Genomic DNA, 18,795 nt, shown 5'->3' on the forward strand with positions numbered 1-18,795 from the left:
TTGATTGGCGTATCAACAGTCAAGTAGGTGAAGGATTCATTGATTCATTGATTGGCGTATCAACAGTCAAGTAGGTGAAGGATTCATTGATTCATTGATTGGCGTATCAACAGTCAAGTAGGTGAAGGATTCATTGATTCATTGATTGGCGTATCAACAGTCAAGTAGGTGAAGGATTCATTGATTCATTGATTGGCGTATCAACAGTCAAGTAGGTGAAGGAATCATTGATTCATTGATTGGCGTATCAACAGCCAAGTAGGTGAAGGAATCATTGATTCATTGATTGGCGTATCAACAGCCAAGTAGGTGAAGGAATCATTGATTCATTGATTGGCGTATCAACAGTCAAGTAGGTGAAGGATTCATTGATTCATTGATTGGTGTATCAACAGCCAAGTAGGTGAAGGATTCATTGATTCATTGATTGCCGTATCAACAGTCAAGTAGGTGACGGATTCATTGATTCATTGATTGGCGTATCAACAGTCAAGTAGGTGAAGGATTCATTGATTCATTGATTGGCGTATCAACAGCCAAGTAGGTGAAGGAATCATTGATTCATTGATTGGCGTATCAACAGTCAAGTAGGTGAAGGATTCATTGATTCATTGATTGGTGTATCAACAGCCAAGTAGGTGAAGGATTCATTGATTCATTGATTGGTGTATCAACAGCCAAGTAGGTGAAGGAATCATTGATTCATTGATTGGCGTATCAACAGCCAAGTAGGTGAAGGATTCATTGATTGGTGTATCAACAGTCAAGTAGGTGAAGGAATCATTGATTCATTGATTGGCGTATCAACAGTCAAGTAGGTGAAGGATTCATTGATTCATTGATTGGTGTATCAACAGCCAAGTAGGTGAAGGATTCATTGATTCATTGATTGGCGTATCAACAGCCAAGTAGGTGAAGGAATCATTGATTCATTGATTGGTGTATCAACAGCCAAGTAGGTGAAGGATTCATTGATTCATTGATTGGCGTATCAACAGCCAAGTAGGTGAAGGAATCATTGATTCATTGATTGGCGTATCAACAGCCAAGTAGGTGAAGGATTCATTGATTCATTGATTGGCGTATCAACAGCCAAGTAGGTGAAGGAATCATTGATTCATTGATTGGCGTATCAACAGCCAAGTAGGTGAAGGATTCATTGATTGGCGTATCAACAGTCAAGTAGGTGAAGGATTCATTGGACAGACGGTGTTTTTTCTCCCGTATTTCCTCAAATAATTGTCCATCCATCCATCCATTTTCTACCGCTTGTCCCTTTCGGGGTCGCGGGGGGTGCTGGAGCCTATCTTAGCTGCATTCGGGCGGAAGGCAGGGTACACCCTGGACAAGTCACCACCTCATCACAGGGCCAACACAGATAGACAACACTCACATTCACACACTAGGGACCATTTAGTGTTGCCAATCATCCTATCCCCAGGTGCATGTCTTTGGAGGTGGGAGGGGCCTATCCACAGGTGCATATCTTTGGAGGTGGGAGGGGCCTATCCCCAGGTGCATGTCTTTGGAGGTGGGAGGGGCCTATCCCCAGGTGCATGTCTTTGGAGGTGGGAGGGGCCTATCCCCAGGTGCATGTCTTTGGAGGTGGGAGGGGCCTATCCCCAGGTGCATGTCTTTGGAGGTCGGAGGGGCCTATCCCCAGGTGCATGTCTTTGGAGGTGGGAGGGGCCTATCCCCAGGTGCATGTCTTTGGAGGTGGGAGGGGTCTATCCCCAGGTGCATATCTTTGGAGGTGGGAGGAGCCTATCCCCAGGTGCATATCTTTGGAGGTGGGAGGAAGCCGGAGTAGAACCCACGCAGTCACGGGGAGAACATGCAAACTCCACACAGAAAGATCCCGAGCCCGGGATTGAACTCAGGACTACTCAGGACCTTCGTATTGTGAGGCAGAGGCACTAACCCCTGTTCCACCGTGCTGCCCTCAAATAATTGTCTTTACTGGAAAAGAGCGAAAATTGAATTTAGCGAAAATAAAGTTGCTAAAGCAAGCTGATGAATTGGGAGTGTAGCGTGCGACCCACAGGCTAATGTTTGTCCCAATATACATGATAGGAATACAATTAAACAATATACATGATAGGAATACAATTAAACAATATTCATGATAGGAATACAATTAAACAATATTCATGATAGGAATACAATTAAACAATATTCATGATAGGAATACAATTAAACAATATACATGATATGAATACAATTAAACACAACTTTTTTTTTAGCCTTTTTACACAATTAAAACAATATAAGAATATAAAAATGGCCGTCAGTATGCAGGCCTCGCGGATGAAGTTTAGACACCCTTGGTCTCTAGTGTTGAGACAAGAAGTAGTGATGATTATTGTAGGCGGGGTTAAAAACGTCTAACTCCTAATAGATGCCTGACATTCTCTGCAGTTGAGTACATAACAGCCCCTGCCAGATATGATATTAGTTACTAATTGTCTTGTGTTCTGTCTTGGTTTGTTTTTGAACTAAAGTGCATGATTTCCAAAGTACTTGTACAAATATATCCACCGTTGGTTAAAAAAAGTCATAATTACACATTTACATTAGACTTGGAAGTCTTTGGGAAGCTGAAGAGAAATCAAAGTAAATGTGCTAACATGAACGCTAATCAGCATGTTTTTTCAAGAGGATGAAAACATTACAGCTGTCCTCCCTTTCAAGCCTCTTTTTCTTGCCCACAACGTATGGAGTTCTACTGCCCTCCACTTGGGGGCAGTATGGAGTTCTACGGCCCTCCACTTGGGGGCAGTGTGGAGTTCTATGGCCCTCCACCTGGGGGCAGTGTGGAGTTCTACTGCCCTCCACTTGGGGGCAGTATGGAGTTCTACGGCCCTCCACTTGGGGGCAGTGTGGAGTCCTACCGCCCTCCACCTGGGGGCAGTATGGAGTCCTACCGCCCTCCACCTGGGGGCAGTATGGAGTTCTGCCGTGACATCACTGAGGCGTCCTCCTGGGGGAGGGGGGGCGGCGAAGGGGAGGTAGGTCGTAGTGTCCGGGGATGTGGCTGTTGACGGGGAGGTCGTAGTGACTGTGGGGGTCCTCCAGGGGGGCGTGGCCCACAGAGTTCTGCCGCACTGCGAGGAGAAAGATGCATAACTTGTGTGACCTCAATGACCTTTGAACCTTACGACTCTCACTTCTGTGCAAGGAGGTGGAGTTGAAGAGAGGCGCTGGGCTGATGTCGGTGTAAGCTCGCTCTCTGGGCACGGCCGCCTTCATCTCCATGTAGCTGCTCTCTGGGAGCTCCTTGATGGTGGCGTAAGGATTCTCGCTGTTCAGAGAGCTGCTGCTCGCCATCGCCGCGTCCTTCAGTTCTGTCAGTCAAGAAAGAGGATTCTAGTCACACACTTCCTTGTAGTCACCGTCACTTCTCACCAGGAAGCACCTCGGAAACACTCCAAGTATTCATTAAATACAGTAGTGTAGTAGACCTAAGTATTCATTAAGTACCACCATAATGACAACATTAAATACAGTAGTGTAGTAGACCTAAGTATTCATTAAGTACCACCATCATGACAACATTAAATACAGTAGTGTAGTAGACCTAAGTATTCATTAAGTACCACCATGACAACATTAAATACAGTAGTGTAGTAGACCTAAGTATTCATTAAGTACCACCATAATGACAACATTAAATACAGTAGTGTAGTAGACCTAAGTATTCATTAAGTACCACCATAATGACATCATTAAATACAGTAGTGTAGTAAACCTAAGTATTCATTAAGTACCACCATAATGACATCATTAAATACAGTAGTGTAGTAAACCTAAGTATTCATTAAGTACCACCATAATGACAACATTAAATACAGTAGTGTAGTAGACCTAAGTATTCATTAAGTACCACCATAATAACAACATTAAATACAGTAGTGTAGTAGACCTAAGTATTCATTAAGTACCACCATAATGACAACATTAAATACAGTAGTGTAGTAGACCTAAGTATTCATTAAGTACCACCATAATGACAACATTAAATACAGTAGTGTAGTAGACCTAAGTATTCATTAAGTACCACCATAATGACATCATTAAATACAGTAGTGTAGTAAACCTAAGTATTCATTAAGTACCACCATAATGACAACATTAAATACAGTAGTGTAGTAGACCTAAGTATTCATTAAGTACCACCATAATGACAACATTAAATACAGTAGTGTAGTAGACCTAAGTATTCATTAAGTACCACCATAATGACAACATTAAATACAGTAGTGTAGTAGACCTAAGTATTCATTAAGTACCACCATAATGACAACATTAAATACAGTAGTGTAGTAGACCTAAGTATTCATTAAGTACCACCACCATGACAACATTAAATACAGTAGTGTAGTAGACCTAAGTATTCATTAAGTACCACCATAATGACAACATTAAATACAGTAGTGTAGTAGACCTAAGTATTCATTAAGTACCACCATAATGACAACATTAAATACAGTAGTGTAGTAGACCTAAGTATTCATTAAGTACCACCATCATGACAACATTAAATACAGTAGTGTAGTAGACCTAAGTATTCATTAAGTACCACCATAATGACAACATTAAATACAGTAGTGTAGTAGACCTAAGTATTCATTAAGTACCACCATCATGACAACATTAAATACAGTAGTGTAGTAGACCTAAGTATTCATTAAGTACCACCATAATGACATCATTAAATACAGTAGTGTAGTAAACCTAAGTATTCATTAAGTACCACCATAATGACATCATTAAATACAGTAGTGTAGTAAACCTAAGTATTCATTAAGTACCACCATAATGACAACATTAAATACAGTAGTGTAGTAGACCTAAGTATTCATTAAGTACCACCATAATAACAACATTAAATACAGTAGTGTAGTAGACCTAAGTATTCATTAAGTACCACCATAATGACAACATTAAATACAGTAGTGTAGTAGACCTAAGTATTCATTAAGTACCACCATAATGACAACATTAAATACAGTAGTGTAGTAGACCTAAGTATTCATTAAGTACCACCATAATGACATCATTAAATACAGTAGTGTAGTAAACCTAAGTATTCATTAAGTACCACCATAATGACAACATTAAATACAGTAGTGTAGTAGACCTAAGTATTCATTAAGTACCACCATAATGACAACATTAAATACAGTAGTGTAGTAGACCTAAGTATTCATTAAGTACCACCATAATGACAACATTAAATACAGTAGTGTAGTAGACCTAAGTATTCATTAAGTACCACCATAATGACAACATTAAATACAGTAGTGTAGTAGACCTAAGTATTCATTAAGTACCACCACCATGACAACATTAAATACAGTAGTGTAGTAGACCTAAGTATTCATTAAGTACCACCATAATGACAACATTAAATACAGTAGTGTAGTAGACCTAAGTATTCATTAAGTACCAACATAATGACAACATTAAATACAGTAGTGTAGTAGACCTAAGTATTCATTAAGTACCACCATAATGACAACATTAAATACAGTAGTGTAGTAGACCTAAGTATTCATTAAGTACCACCATGACATCATTAAATACAGTAGTGTAGTAAACCTAAGTATTCATTAAGTACCACCATAATGACAACATTAAATACAGTAGTGTAGTACACCTAAGTATTCATTAAGTACCACCATAATGACATCATTAAATACAGTAGTGTAGTAAACCTAAGTATTCATTAAGTACCACCATAATGACAACATTAAATACAGTAGTGTAGTAGACCTAAGTATTCATTAAGTACCACCATAATGACAACATTAAATACAGTAGTGTAGTAGACCTAAGTATTCATTAAGTACCACCATCATGACAACATTAAATACAGTAGTGTAGTAGACCTAAGTATTCATTAAGTACCACCATCATGACAACATTAAATACAGTAGTGTAGTAGACCTAAGTATTCATTAAGTACCACCATAATGACATCATTAAATACAGTAGTGTAGTAAACCTAAGTATTCATTAAGTACCACCATAATGACAACATTAAATACAGTAGTGTAGTAGACCTAAGTATTCATTAAGTACCACCATCATGACAACATTAAATACAGTAGTGTAGTAGACCTAAGTATTCATTAAGTACCACCATCATGACATCATTAAATACAGTAGTGTAGTAGACCTAAGTATTCATTAAGTACCACCATAATGACATCATTAAATACAGTAGTGTAGTAAACCTAAGTATTCATTAAGTACCACCATAATGACAACATTAAATACAGTAGTGTAGTAGACCTAAGTATTCATTAAGTACCACCATCATGACAACATTAAATACAGTAGTGTAGTAGACCTAAGTATTCATTAAGTACCACCACCATGACAACATTAAATACAGTAGTGTAGTAGACCTAAGTATTCATTAAGTACCACCATCATGACAACATTAAATACAGTAGTGTAGTAGACCTAAGTATTCATTAAGTACCACCATAATGACAACATTAAATACAGTAGTGTAGTACACCTAAGTATTCATTAAGTACCACCATAATGACATCATTAAATACAGTAGTGTAGTAAACCTAAGTATTCATTAAGTACCACCATAATGACAACATTAAATACAGTAGTGTAGTAGACCTAAGTATTCATTAAGTACCACCATAATGACAACATTAAATACAGTAGCGTAGTAGACCTAAGTATTCATTAAGTACCACCATAATGACATCATTAAATACAGTAGTGTAGTAAACCTAAGTATTCATTAAGTACCACCATAATGACAACATTAAATACAGTAGTGTAGTAGACCTAAGTATTCATTAAGTACCACCATCATGACAACATTAAATACAGTAGTGTAGTAGACCTAAGTATTCATTAAGTACCAACATAATGACAACATTAAATACAGTAGTGTAGTAGACCTAAGTATTCATTAAGTACCACCATCATGACAACATTAAATACAGTAGTGTAGTAGACCTAAGTATTCATTAAGTACCACCATAATGACAACATTAAATACAGTAGTGTAGTACACCTAAGTATTCATTAAGTACCACCATAATGACATCATTAAATACAGTAGTGTAGTAAACCTAAGTATTCATTAAGTACCACCATAATGACAACATTAAATACAGTAGTGTAGTAGACCTAAGTATTCATTAAGTACCACCATCATGACAACATTAAATACAGTAGTGTAGTAGACCTAAGTATTCATTAAGTACCAACATAATGACAACATTAAATACAGTAGTGTAGTAGACCTAAGTATTCATTAAGTACCACCATCATGACAACATTAAATACAGTAGTGTAGTAGACCTAAGTATTCATTAAGTACCACCATAATGACAACATTAAATACAGTAGTGTAGTACACCTAAGTATTCATTAAGTACCACCATAATGACATCATTAAATACAGTAGTGTAGTAAACCTAAGTATTCATTAAGTACCACCATAATGACAACATTAAATACAGTAGTGTAGTAGACCTAAGTATTCATTAAGTACCACCATCATGACAACATTAAATACAGTAGTGTAGTAGACCTAAGTATTCATTAAGTACCACCATCATGACAACATTGTTGTGTGTATGTCCTATAATCATGTCTATAGTTTAGGTCAATGGTGTTGATCTTGCTGCTGACAAAGAAACATGTCCTCTTCAAGCAGGACATTTTATTACACATTTTGTGTTTTTGTTAGCTGAAGAATGAAGCAAATGTTTGGTGATTATATTTGACTTTATTATATTTAACTTTATTATATTTAACTCGTATTATTTTCAAGGCTTTTTCTTTTTGTCTTATTTCAAAATACCTCTTAAGTTAGGATCCTACCTTGTTTGAGTTGATATGTATGTACATGTGTACCTTGTTTGAGTTGATATGTAAGTACATGTGTACCTTGTTTGAGTTGATATGTATGTACATGTGTACCTTGTTTGAGTTGATATGTATGTACATGTGTACCTTGTTTGAGTTGATATGTATGTACACGTGTACCTTGTTTGAGTTGATATGTATGTACATGTGTACCTTGTTTGAGTTGATATGTATGTACATGTGTACCTTGTTTGAGTTGATATGTATGTACATGTGTACCTTGTTTGAGTTGATATGTATGTACATGTGTACCTTGTTTGAGTTGATATGTATGTACATGTGTACCTTGTTTGAGTTGATATGTATGTACATGTGTACCTTGTTTGAGTTGATATGTATGTACACGTGTACCTTGTTTGAGTTGATATGTATGTACATGTGTACCTTGTGTGAGTTGATATGTATGTACATGTGTACCTTGTGTGAGTTGATATGTAAGTACATGTGTACCTTGTTTGAGTTGATATGTATGTACATGTGTACCTTGTTTGAGTTGATATGTATGTACATGTGTACCTTGTTTGAGTTGATGTGTATGTACACGTGTACCTTGTTTGAGTTGATATGTATGTACATGTGTACCTTGTTTGAGTTGATATGTATGTACATGTGTACCTTGTTTGAGTTGATATGTATGTACATGTGTACCTTGTTTGAGTTGATATGTATGTACATGTGTACCTTGTTTGAGTTGATATGTATGTACATGTGTACCTTGTTTGAGTTGATATGTATGTACACGTGTACCTTGTTTGAGTTGATATGTATGTACATGTGTACCTTGTGTGAGTTGATATGTATGTACATGTGTACCTTGTGTGAGTTGATATGTAAGTACATGTGTACCTTGTTTGAGTTGATATGTATGTACATGTGTACCTTGTTTGAGTTGATATGTATGTACATGTGTACCTTGTTTGAGTTGATATGTATGTACACGTGTACCTTGTTTGAGTTGATATGTATGTACATGTGTACCTTGTTTGAGTTGATATGTATGTACATGTGTACCTTGTTTGAGTTGATATGTATGTACACGTGTACCTTGTTTGAGTTGATATGTATGTACATGTGTACCTTGTGTGAGTTGATATGTATGTACATGTGTACCTTGTGTGAGTGTTCATAATGAAACTAAGACCTACTAAAGATGTGTTTCATGTTGTAGCAGCGGTGCTACAAGTGAAAAAGCCAAGAGTCTAGCCCTGCCCTCGCTGAGTGGTCCGAGGTTTGGGCTCATCTGTCCCAAAAGCCAGTTTTTGGTAAGCTCTAAGCCCTAAACTATTCTTCTTATTATTATTATTATCTAAGTTGTGTTCACAAGCTGACATGCTAGACTTTCCATCTTGCAATACCAGGCTCTGCCTGAGGAGGGCGTGGTGATGTTTATGAGAACAATTACTGTACCTTTGTGGAAATATTTGCCAAGGCTGGCACTGTAGCTGTAGCTGCGATCCATTCCAAACACTCCTGAAGAAACAAGTTTGTACTTTTGTCAAAGTGTTGAAATTCACACATCAGGAGCACATGAGTTTGATGTTCAACATGCTTGTAGGACTAAGATGAAGGTTTGATTGATCCGCATGTTCAACAAGCTTGTAGGACTAAGATGAAGGTTTGATTGATCCGCGTGTTCAACAAGCTTGTAGGACTAAGATGAAGGTTTGATTGATCCGCATGTTCAACAAGCTTGTAGGACTAAGATGAAGGTTTGATTGATCCGCATGTTCAACAAGCTTGTAGGACTAAGATGAAGGTTTGATTGATCCGCATGTTCAACAAGCTTGTGGGACTAAGATGAAGGTTTGATTGATCTGCATGTTCAACAAGCTTGTAGGACTAAGATGAAGGTTTGATTGATCCGCATGTTCAACAAGCTTGTAGGACTAAGATGAAGGTTTGATTGATCTGGTCCAGGATCTGCCGAGGCTCACCTGGTTCTTTGCGATCCTGCTGGTGTTTCCAGTCTGCAGGCAGCGTGGCGTTGAAGAGGGCGTGGCCATCTCGCTGCATGTTCTTCACGCTGCACAACAGCTGCTCGTTGGTGTTCTGCGCAAACAAAAGGTGTGACGGAGGTGGCCTGAAAGTACTGGACTATAACTCACTACTATTTTCCTACACTTTGTACACTGCGGCTAATAAAACGGTGCGGCCAACTCATGGATTTTTCTTGGCTGACGGCAATAAACCAAACAGTACAAAAACAAAAAGGAGCAAAGACACTGAAAAGGTGTGTTATTGGTTGTCCTCTGGCGCCATCCTTTTGGTTCTGCAGTCTTCTGGCCGTCTTCTACTCGCATGGATTCTTCATTCATCACTGCAAGCAACCTTTGTAACTTTTTACAATACAACTACAACGCTTTGTACTTACTAAAGCCTCGCATGTGGTTTCATGCATATTTCTACATGCTACCATACTGTCATCAAGCCAGCGTCATTAGCGAATATGCTAACACGTTTACATTCTTTTTGTATTGTTTCGCTTTCACTAATTCCTCAGTAAATTCGTCAAGACGTCAGCGTGGAGTTATTGAGTCTGTTTAGCTGATTGGAGAGCTAGCTTGCGCAGCTAGTGGGTTCTGTTTTGTTTGATCAGCCGTTTTACTGCCGTGTTACACACACTGTTTGGAAACAATTAAGGTATGTAAATAAACATTTACCACATATTTGTGTGTATATAACTTCTTTCACAACGCATATATCTGCCACTTATAGTCCCGTGCGGCTGATGGATGATAATCCTTTTTTTGCCCTGAAATTGAGTGGGTGCAGATTATATACCGATCTATAGCAATATAAATACAACGTGTGTGTGTGTGTGTGTGTGTGTGTGTGTGTGTGTGTGTGTGTGTGTGTGTGTGTGTGTGTGTGTGTGTGTGTGAGAACAGGGGTTACCTTGATGGTGCGATCATGGTTGTTGGGCAGGTGAGGCAGCGGCGGCCGGTTGTCCCTCAGCGTGTGGTAGCTGGGGTTGGAGTAGTAGTGATGGTAGCTGTGTGGAACATCTGCAACACACACACACACACACACACACACACACACACACACACACACACACACACACACACACACACACACACACACACACACACACACACACACACACACAATATACAGGTTAAGCTCATTTTGGATACAGTATATTTGACAGAAATGTAAAGTAGAAGAATTCCCATGACATGACAATTAGAAATGGGCCTGCCACATTTGAGATCCTCAAACTATTTAGTAGTCCTGAGTCGTCAACAATAAATGAAAAATGAAGAGGATGATTTGAACGGCATCATTAAATTGCCACGTCACTGCGTGTTTCATTTTTTCATCTCTCACTTTCAAACAGGGCGCAAGAGGGTTCACTCTGTGCATCGCTCTCAGCACCCGACCTTGTCTATTCAATAGCATAAATAAATGAACAGAGTGAACCATCTTGTCAGTCATCCACAATCTTTGTCTCTTACACACAGGAGACAGGCCATGGCTTGGTGTCACTACAGGAAGACCTGAACAGTCCACAACCAGCATGCATCACTTCTGGGATACTTCTATTACTATTTTGTACAAAGACCTGAACAGTCCACAACCAGCATGCATCACTTCTGGGATACTTCTATTACTATTTTGTACAAAGACCAGAGCAGTCCACAACCAGCATGCATCACTTCTGGGATACTTCTATTACTATTTTGTACAAAGACCTGAGCAGTCCACAACCAGCATGCATCACTTCTGGGATACTTCTATTACTATTTTGTACAAAGACCTGAGCAGTCCACAACCAGCATGCATCACTTCTGGGATACTTCTATTACTATTTTGTACAAAGACCTGAGCAGTCCACAACCAGCATGCATCACTTCTGGGATACTTCTATTACTATTTTGTACAAAGACCTGAACAGTCCACAACCAGCATGCATCACTTCTGGGATACTTCTATTACTATTTTGTACAAAGACCTGAGCAGTCCACAACCAGCATGCATCACTTCTGGGATACTTCTATTACTATTTTGTACAAAGACCTGAACAGTCCACAACCAGCATGCATCACTTCTGGGATACTTCTATTACTATTTTGTACAAAGACCTGAGCAGTCCACAACCAGCATGCATCACTTCTGGGATACTTCTATTACTATTTTGTACAAAGACCTGAACAGTCCACAACCAGCATGCATCACTTCTGGGATACTTCTATTACTATTTTGTACAAAGACCTGAACAGTCCACAACCAGCATGCATCACTTCTGGGATACTTCTATTACTATTTTGTACAAAGACCTGAGCAGTCCACAACCAGCATGCATCACTTCTGGGATACTTCTATTACTATTTTGTACAAAGACCTGAACAGTCCACAACCAGCATGCATCACTTCTGGGATACTTCTATTACTATTTTGTACAAAGACCTGAACAGTCCACAACCAGCATGCATCACTTCTGGGATACTTCTATTACTATTTTGTACAAAGACCTGAACAGTCCACAACCAGCATGCATCACTTCTGGGATACTTCTATTACTATTTTGTACAAAGACCTGAACAGTCCACAACCAGCATGCATCACTTCTGGGATACTTCTATTACTATTTTGTACAAAGACCTGAGCAGTCCACAACCAGCATGCATCACTTCTGGGATACTTCTATTACTATTTTGTACAAAGACCTGAGCAGTCCACAACCAGCATGCATCACTTCTGGGATACTTCTATTACTATTTTGTACAAAGACCTGAACAGTCCACAACCAGCATGCATCACTTCTGGGATACTTCTATTACTATTTTGTACAAAGACCTGAGCAGTCCACAACCAGCATGCATCACTTCTGGGATACTTCTATTACTATTTTGTACAAAGACCTGAGCAGTCCACAACCAGCATGCATCACTTCTGGGATACTTCTATTACTATTTTGTACAAAGACCTGAACAGTCCACAACCAGCATGCATCACTTCTGGGATACTTCTATTACTATTTTGTACAAAGACCTGAACAGTCCACAACCAGCATGCATCACTTCTGGGATACTTCTATTACTATTTTGTACAAAGACCTGAACAGTCCACAACCAGCATGCATCACTTCTGGGATACTTCTATTACTATTTTGTACAAAGACCTGAGCAGTCCACAACCAGCATGCATCACTTCTGGGATACTTCTATTACTATTTTGTACAAAGACCTGAACAGTCCACAACCAGCATGCATCACTTCTGGGATACTTCTATTACTATTTTGTACAAAGACCTGAACAGTCCACAACCAGCATGCATCACTTCTGGGATACTTCTATTACTATTTTGTACAAAGACCTGAACAGTCCACAACCAGCATGCATCACTTCTGGGATACTTCTATTACTATTTTGTACAAAGACCTGAACAGTCCACAACCAGCATGCATCACTTCTGGGATACTTCTATTACTATTTTGTACAAAGACCTGAGCAGTCCACAACCAGCATGCATCACTTCTGGGATACTTCTATTACTATTTTGTACAAAGACCTGAGCAGTCCACAACCAGCATGCATCACTTCTGGGATACTTCTATTACTATTTTGTACAAAGACCTGAACAGTCCACAACCAGCATGCATCACTTCTGGGATACTTCTATTACTATTTTGTACAAAGACCTGAACAGTCCACAACCAGCATGCATCACTTCTGGGATACTTCTATTACTATTTTGTACAAAGACCTGAGCAGTCCACAACCAGCATGCATCACTTCTGGGATACTTCTATTACTATTTTGTACAAAGACCTGAACAGTCCACAACCAGCATGCATCACTTCTGGGATACTTCTATTACTATTTTGTACAAAGACCTGAACAGTCCACAACCAGCATGCATCACTTCTGGGATACTTCTATTACTATTTTGTACAAAGACCTGAACAGTCCACAACCAGCATGCATCACTTCTGGGATACTTCTATTACTATTTTGTACAAAGACCTGAACAGTCCACAACCAGCATGCATCACTTCTGGGATACTTCTATTACTATTTTGTACAAAGACCTGAACAGTCCACAACCAGCATGCATCACTTCTGGGATACTTCTATTACTATTTTGTACAAAGACCTGAACAGTCCACAACCAGCATGCATCACTTCTGGGATACTTCTATTACTATTTTGTACAAAGACCTGAGCAGTCCACAACCAGCATGCATCACTTCTGGGATACTTCTATTACTATTTTGTACAAAGACCTGAACAGTCCACAACCAGCATGCATCACTTCTGGGATACTTCTATTACTATTTTGTACAAAAGCAGCAGCTTGCCTAGTAGTAAAAGAGTATACAAATGAGCAAGTGGTATATTCACTTTTCTGCCATTGCAAGGGATGACACACGAGGGCGCCACTGAGTCCCATCGAGTCATTTCTTTTGTACATGTTTTTTTTTAAGTAACTTCAATCTTTATCTGCAGCCTAACAAAAAGTAGCCTTTTCAATCAAGAGTATTGGGAATTGTTGTATTCCATGTAAATAAAGAAGTCAAAATATGGATTTCCTTGCCCTTCAAGATGTTCAGTATTTATTGAAGTTACATTTTTGCCAACAGTCCAATGTGTTTACTTATGTAGGACAATTAAAAGGACATATGGTGAAAAATACCAATGAGAAAAGAAAGGTTCTCATGATATATTACAATATGATGTATTTGTAGGAAATATTGTCCAGCAAAATGGATGATCTACTATCATCTTCTACATGCTAATGAAGGGAAAGACTGCTTGTATCAATAGACAGTTGCTATAGTGAAACATGCTAAAGCTAGCATGATAGTTACATATTGTTCTTGTAATCTATGAATATTCAATCAAGTGTCCATGAATATTGTTATTTATATTTGTGCTGCACAAAAATGTAGAGGCGTTAAAGGCCTCCTGAAAGCCACTACTAGCGACCACGCAGTCTGATAGTTTATACATCAATGATGACATCTTAACATTGCAACACATGCCAATACGGCCGGGTTAGATTACTAAAGTGACATTTTAAATTTCCCGCGAAATATCCTGCTGAAAAAGTCTCGGTATGATGACGTCACGGATTGTAGCGGACATTTTGGGACAGCATGGTGGCCAGCTATTAAGTCGTCTGTTTTCATGGCAAAATTCCACAGTATTGTGGACATCTGTGTTGGTGAATCTTTTGCAATTTGTTCAATGAACAATGGAGACAGCAAAGAAGAAAGTTGTAGGTGGGAAGCGGTGTATTAGCGGCCGGCTGCAGCAACACAAACACATAGCCGGTGTTTCATTGTTTACATTCCCGAAAGATGGCAGTCAAGCTTTACCATTGGCCTGTGGAGAACTGGGACAACAGAGACTCTTACCAGGAGGACTTTGAGTTGGATACACGCTACTGTGAGTACGCAGCTGCGGCTTCCAAACATTTGATCGCTTGCCCGTACGTGCGTGCCGCTATGTGCATGTCACGTACGTGACTTTGGGGAAATATATGTGCTGTATGAACTTTGAGGAAGTGAACGGTACTTTGGGCTGTGGGATTGAGTGTGTTGTGCGGGTGTTGGAGTTGTATTGGCGGGTTATATGGACGGGAGGGGGGAGGGGTTTGTTATGTGGCATATTAAATATAAGCCTGGTTGTGTTGTGGCTAATAGAGTATATATATGTCTTGTGTTTATTTACTCTTTTAGTCATTCCCAGCTGAATATCAGGTCCCACCCGCCTCTCACAGCATCTTCCCTATCTGAATCGCTTCCACTGCCCTCTAGTCCTTCACTCTCACTTTCCTCATCCACGAATCTTTCATCGTCGCTCAAATTAATGGGGTAATCGTCGCTTTCTCGGTCCGAATCGCTCTCGCTGCTGCTGGCCATGATTGTAAACAATGTGCAGATGTGAGGAGCTCCACAACCTGTGACGTCACGCTACTTCCACTACAGATGTGAGGAGCTCCACAACCTGTGACGTCACGCTACTTCCGCTACAGATGTGAGGAGCTCCACAACCTGTGACGTCACACTACTTCCACTACAGATGTGAGGAGCTCCACAACCTGTGACGTCACGCTACTTCCACTACAGATGTGAGGAGCTCCACAACCTGTGACGTCACGCTACTTCCGCTACAGATGTGAGGAGCTCCACAACCTGTGACGTCACACTACTTCCACTACAGATGTGAGGAGCTCCACAACCTGTGACGTCACGCTACTTCCACTACAGATGTGAGGAGCTCCACAACCTGTGACGTCACGCTACTTCCGCTACAGATGTGAGGAGCTCCACAACCTGTGACGTCACGCTACTTCCGCTACAGATGTGAGGAGCTCCACAACCTGTGACGTCACGCTACTTCCACTACAGATGTGAGGAGCTCCACAACCTGTGACGTCACGCTACTTCCGCTACAGATGTGAGGAGCTCCACAACCTGTGACGTCACGCTACTTCCACTACAGATGTGAGGAGCTCCACAACCTGTGACGTCACGCTACTTCCGCTACAGATGTGAGGACCTCCACAACCTGTGACGTCACGCTACTTCCGCTACAGATGTGAGGAGCTCCACAACCTGTGACGTCACGCTACTTCCACTACAGATGTGAGGAGCTCCACAACCTGTGACGTCACGCTACTTCCACTACAGATGTGAGGAGCTCCACAACCTGTGACGTCACGCTACTTCCGCTACAGATGTGAGGAGCTCCACAACCTGTGACGTCACACTACTTCCACTACAGATGTGAGGAGCTCCACAACCTGTGACGTCACGCTACTTCCACTACAGATGTGAGGAGCTCCACAACCTGTGACGTCACGCTACTTCCGCTACAGATGTGAGGAGCTCCACAACCTGTGACGTCACGCTACTTCCGCTACAGATGTGAGGAGCTCCACAACCTGTGACGTCACGCTACTTCCACTACAGATGTGAGGAGCTCCACAACCTGTGACGTCACGCTACTTCCGCTACAGATGTGAGGAGCTCCACAACCTGTGACGTCACGCTACTTCCGCTACAGATGTGAGGAGCTCCACAACCTGTGACGTCACGCTACTTCCGCTACAGATGTGAGGAGCTCCACAACCTGTGACGTCACGCTACTTCCGCTACAGATGTGAGGAGCTCCACAACCTGTGACGTCACACTACTTCCACTACAGATGTGAGGAGCTCCACAACCTGTGACGTCACGCTACTTCCGCTACAGATGTGAGGAGCTCCACAACCTGTGACGTCACGCTACTTCCGCTACAGATGTGAGGAGCTCCACAACCTGTGACGTCACGCTACTTCCGCTACAGATGTGAGGAGCTCCACAACCTGTGACGTCACGCTACTTCCACTACAGATGTGAGGAGCTCCACAACCTGTGACGTCACGCTACTTCCACTACAGATGTGAGGAGCTCCACAACCTGTGACGTCACGCTACTTCCACTACAGATGTGAGGAGCTCCACAACCTGTGACGTCACGCTACTTCCGCTACAGATGTGAGGAGCTCCACAACCTGTGACGTCACGCTACTTCCGCTACAGATGTGAGGAGCTCCACAACCTGTGACGTCACGCTACTTCCGCTACAGATGTGAGGAGCTCCACAACCTGTGACGTCACGCTACTTCCGCTACAGATGTGAGGAGCTCCACAACCTGTGACGTCACACTACTTCCACTACAGATGTGAGGAGCTCCACAACCTGTGACGTCACGCTACTTCCGCTACAGATGTGAGGAGCTCCACAACCTGTGACGTCACGCTACTTCCACTACAGATGTGAGGAGCTCCACAACCTGTGACGTCACACTACTTCCACTACAGATGTGAGGAGCTCCACAACCTGTGACGTCACACTACTTCCACTACAGATGTGAGGAGCTCCACAACCTGTGACGTCACGCTACTTCCACTACAGATGTGAGGAGCTCCACAACCTGTGACGTCACGCTACTTCCGCTACAGATGTGAGGAGCTCCACAACCTGTGACGTCACACTACTTCCACTACAGATGTGAGGAGCTCCACAACCTGTGACGTCACACTACTTCCACTACAGATGTGAGGAGCTCCACAACCTGTGACGTCACGCTACTTCCGCTACAGATGTGAGGAGCTCCACAACCTGTGACGTCACGCTACTTCCACTACAGATGTGAGGAGCTCCACAACCTGTGATGTCACACTACTTCCACTACAGATGTGAGGAGCTCCACAACCTGTGACGTCACGCTACTTCCGCTACAGATGTGAGGAGCTCCACAACCTGTGACGTCACGCTACTTCCACTACAGATGTGAGGAGCTCCACAACCTGTGACGTCACGCTACTTCCACTACAGATGTGAGGAGCTCCACAACCTGTGACGTCACACTACTTCCACTACAGATGTGAGGAGCTCCACAACCTGTGACGTCACGCTACTTCCGCTACAGATGTGAGGAGCTCCACAACCTGTGACGTCACGCTACTTCCGCTACAGATGTGAGGAGCTCCACAACCTGTGACGTCACACTACTTCCACTACAGATGTGAGGAGCTCCACAACCTGTGACGTCACACTACTTCCACTACAGATGTGAGGAGCTCCACAACCTGTGACGTCACGCTACTTCCGCTACAGATGTGAGGAGCTCCACAACCTGTGACGTCACGCTACTTCCACTACAAATGTGAGGAGCTCCACAAGCTGTGACGTCACGCTACTTCCGCTGCAGATGTGAGGAGCTCCACAACCTGTGACGTCACGCTACTTCCGCTACAGATGTGAGGAGCTCCACAACCTGTGACGTCACGCTACTTCCACTACAAATGTGAGGAGCTCCACAACCTGTGACGTCACGCTACTTCCGCTACAGATGTGAGGAGCTCCACAACCTGTGACGTCACGC

The 18,795-nt window shown here is 41.5% G+C and overlaps 1 protein-coding gene across 2 annotated transcripts in view; it reads right to left on the minus strand.

Moving 5' to 3' along the window:
• Positions 1–971: 971 nt before the first annotated feature.
• LOC133660465 (platelet endothelial aggregation receptor 1-like) overlaps positions 972–18,795 on the minus strand; it is a 618,594-nt gene continuing 600,770 nt past the window's right edge. The window contains exons 27-32 of one of the 2 annotated variants that reach the window (XM_062063981.1): positions 10,807–10,916; positions 9,846–9,960; positions 9,319–9,381; positions 3,168–3,344; positions 2,935–3,104; positions 972–2,901 (exon numbers count right to left, since the gene is read on the minus strand). In XM_062063981.1, the coding sequence (XP_061919965.1) occupies positions 2,965–3,104; positions 3,168–3,344; positions 9,319–9,381; positions 9,846–9,960; positions 10,807–10,916 (605 nt within the window). In that variant the 3' untranslated portion in view covers positions 972–2,901; positions 2,935–2,964. Of the gene's footprint in view, positions 3,105–3,167; positions 3,345–9,318; positions 9,382–9,845; positions 9,961–10,806; positions 10,917–18,795 lie in introns of both variants that reach the window. The other variant, XM_062063980.1, reaches the window with a different exon arrangement.

The sequence above is a fragment of the Entelurus aequoreus genome, linkage group LG11 (genome assembly GCF_033978785.1).
Source record: "Entelurus aequoreus isolate RoL-2023_Sb linkage group LG11, RoL_Eaeq_v1.1, whole genome shotgun sequence".
NCBI lineage: Eukaryota > Metazoa > Chordata > Actinopteri > Syngnathiformes > Syngnathidae > Entelurus > Entelurus aequoreus.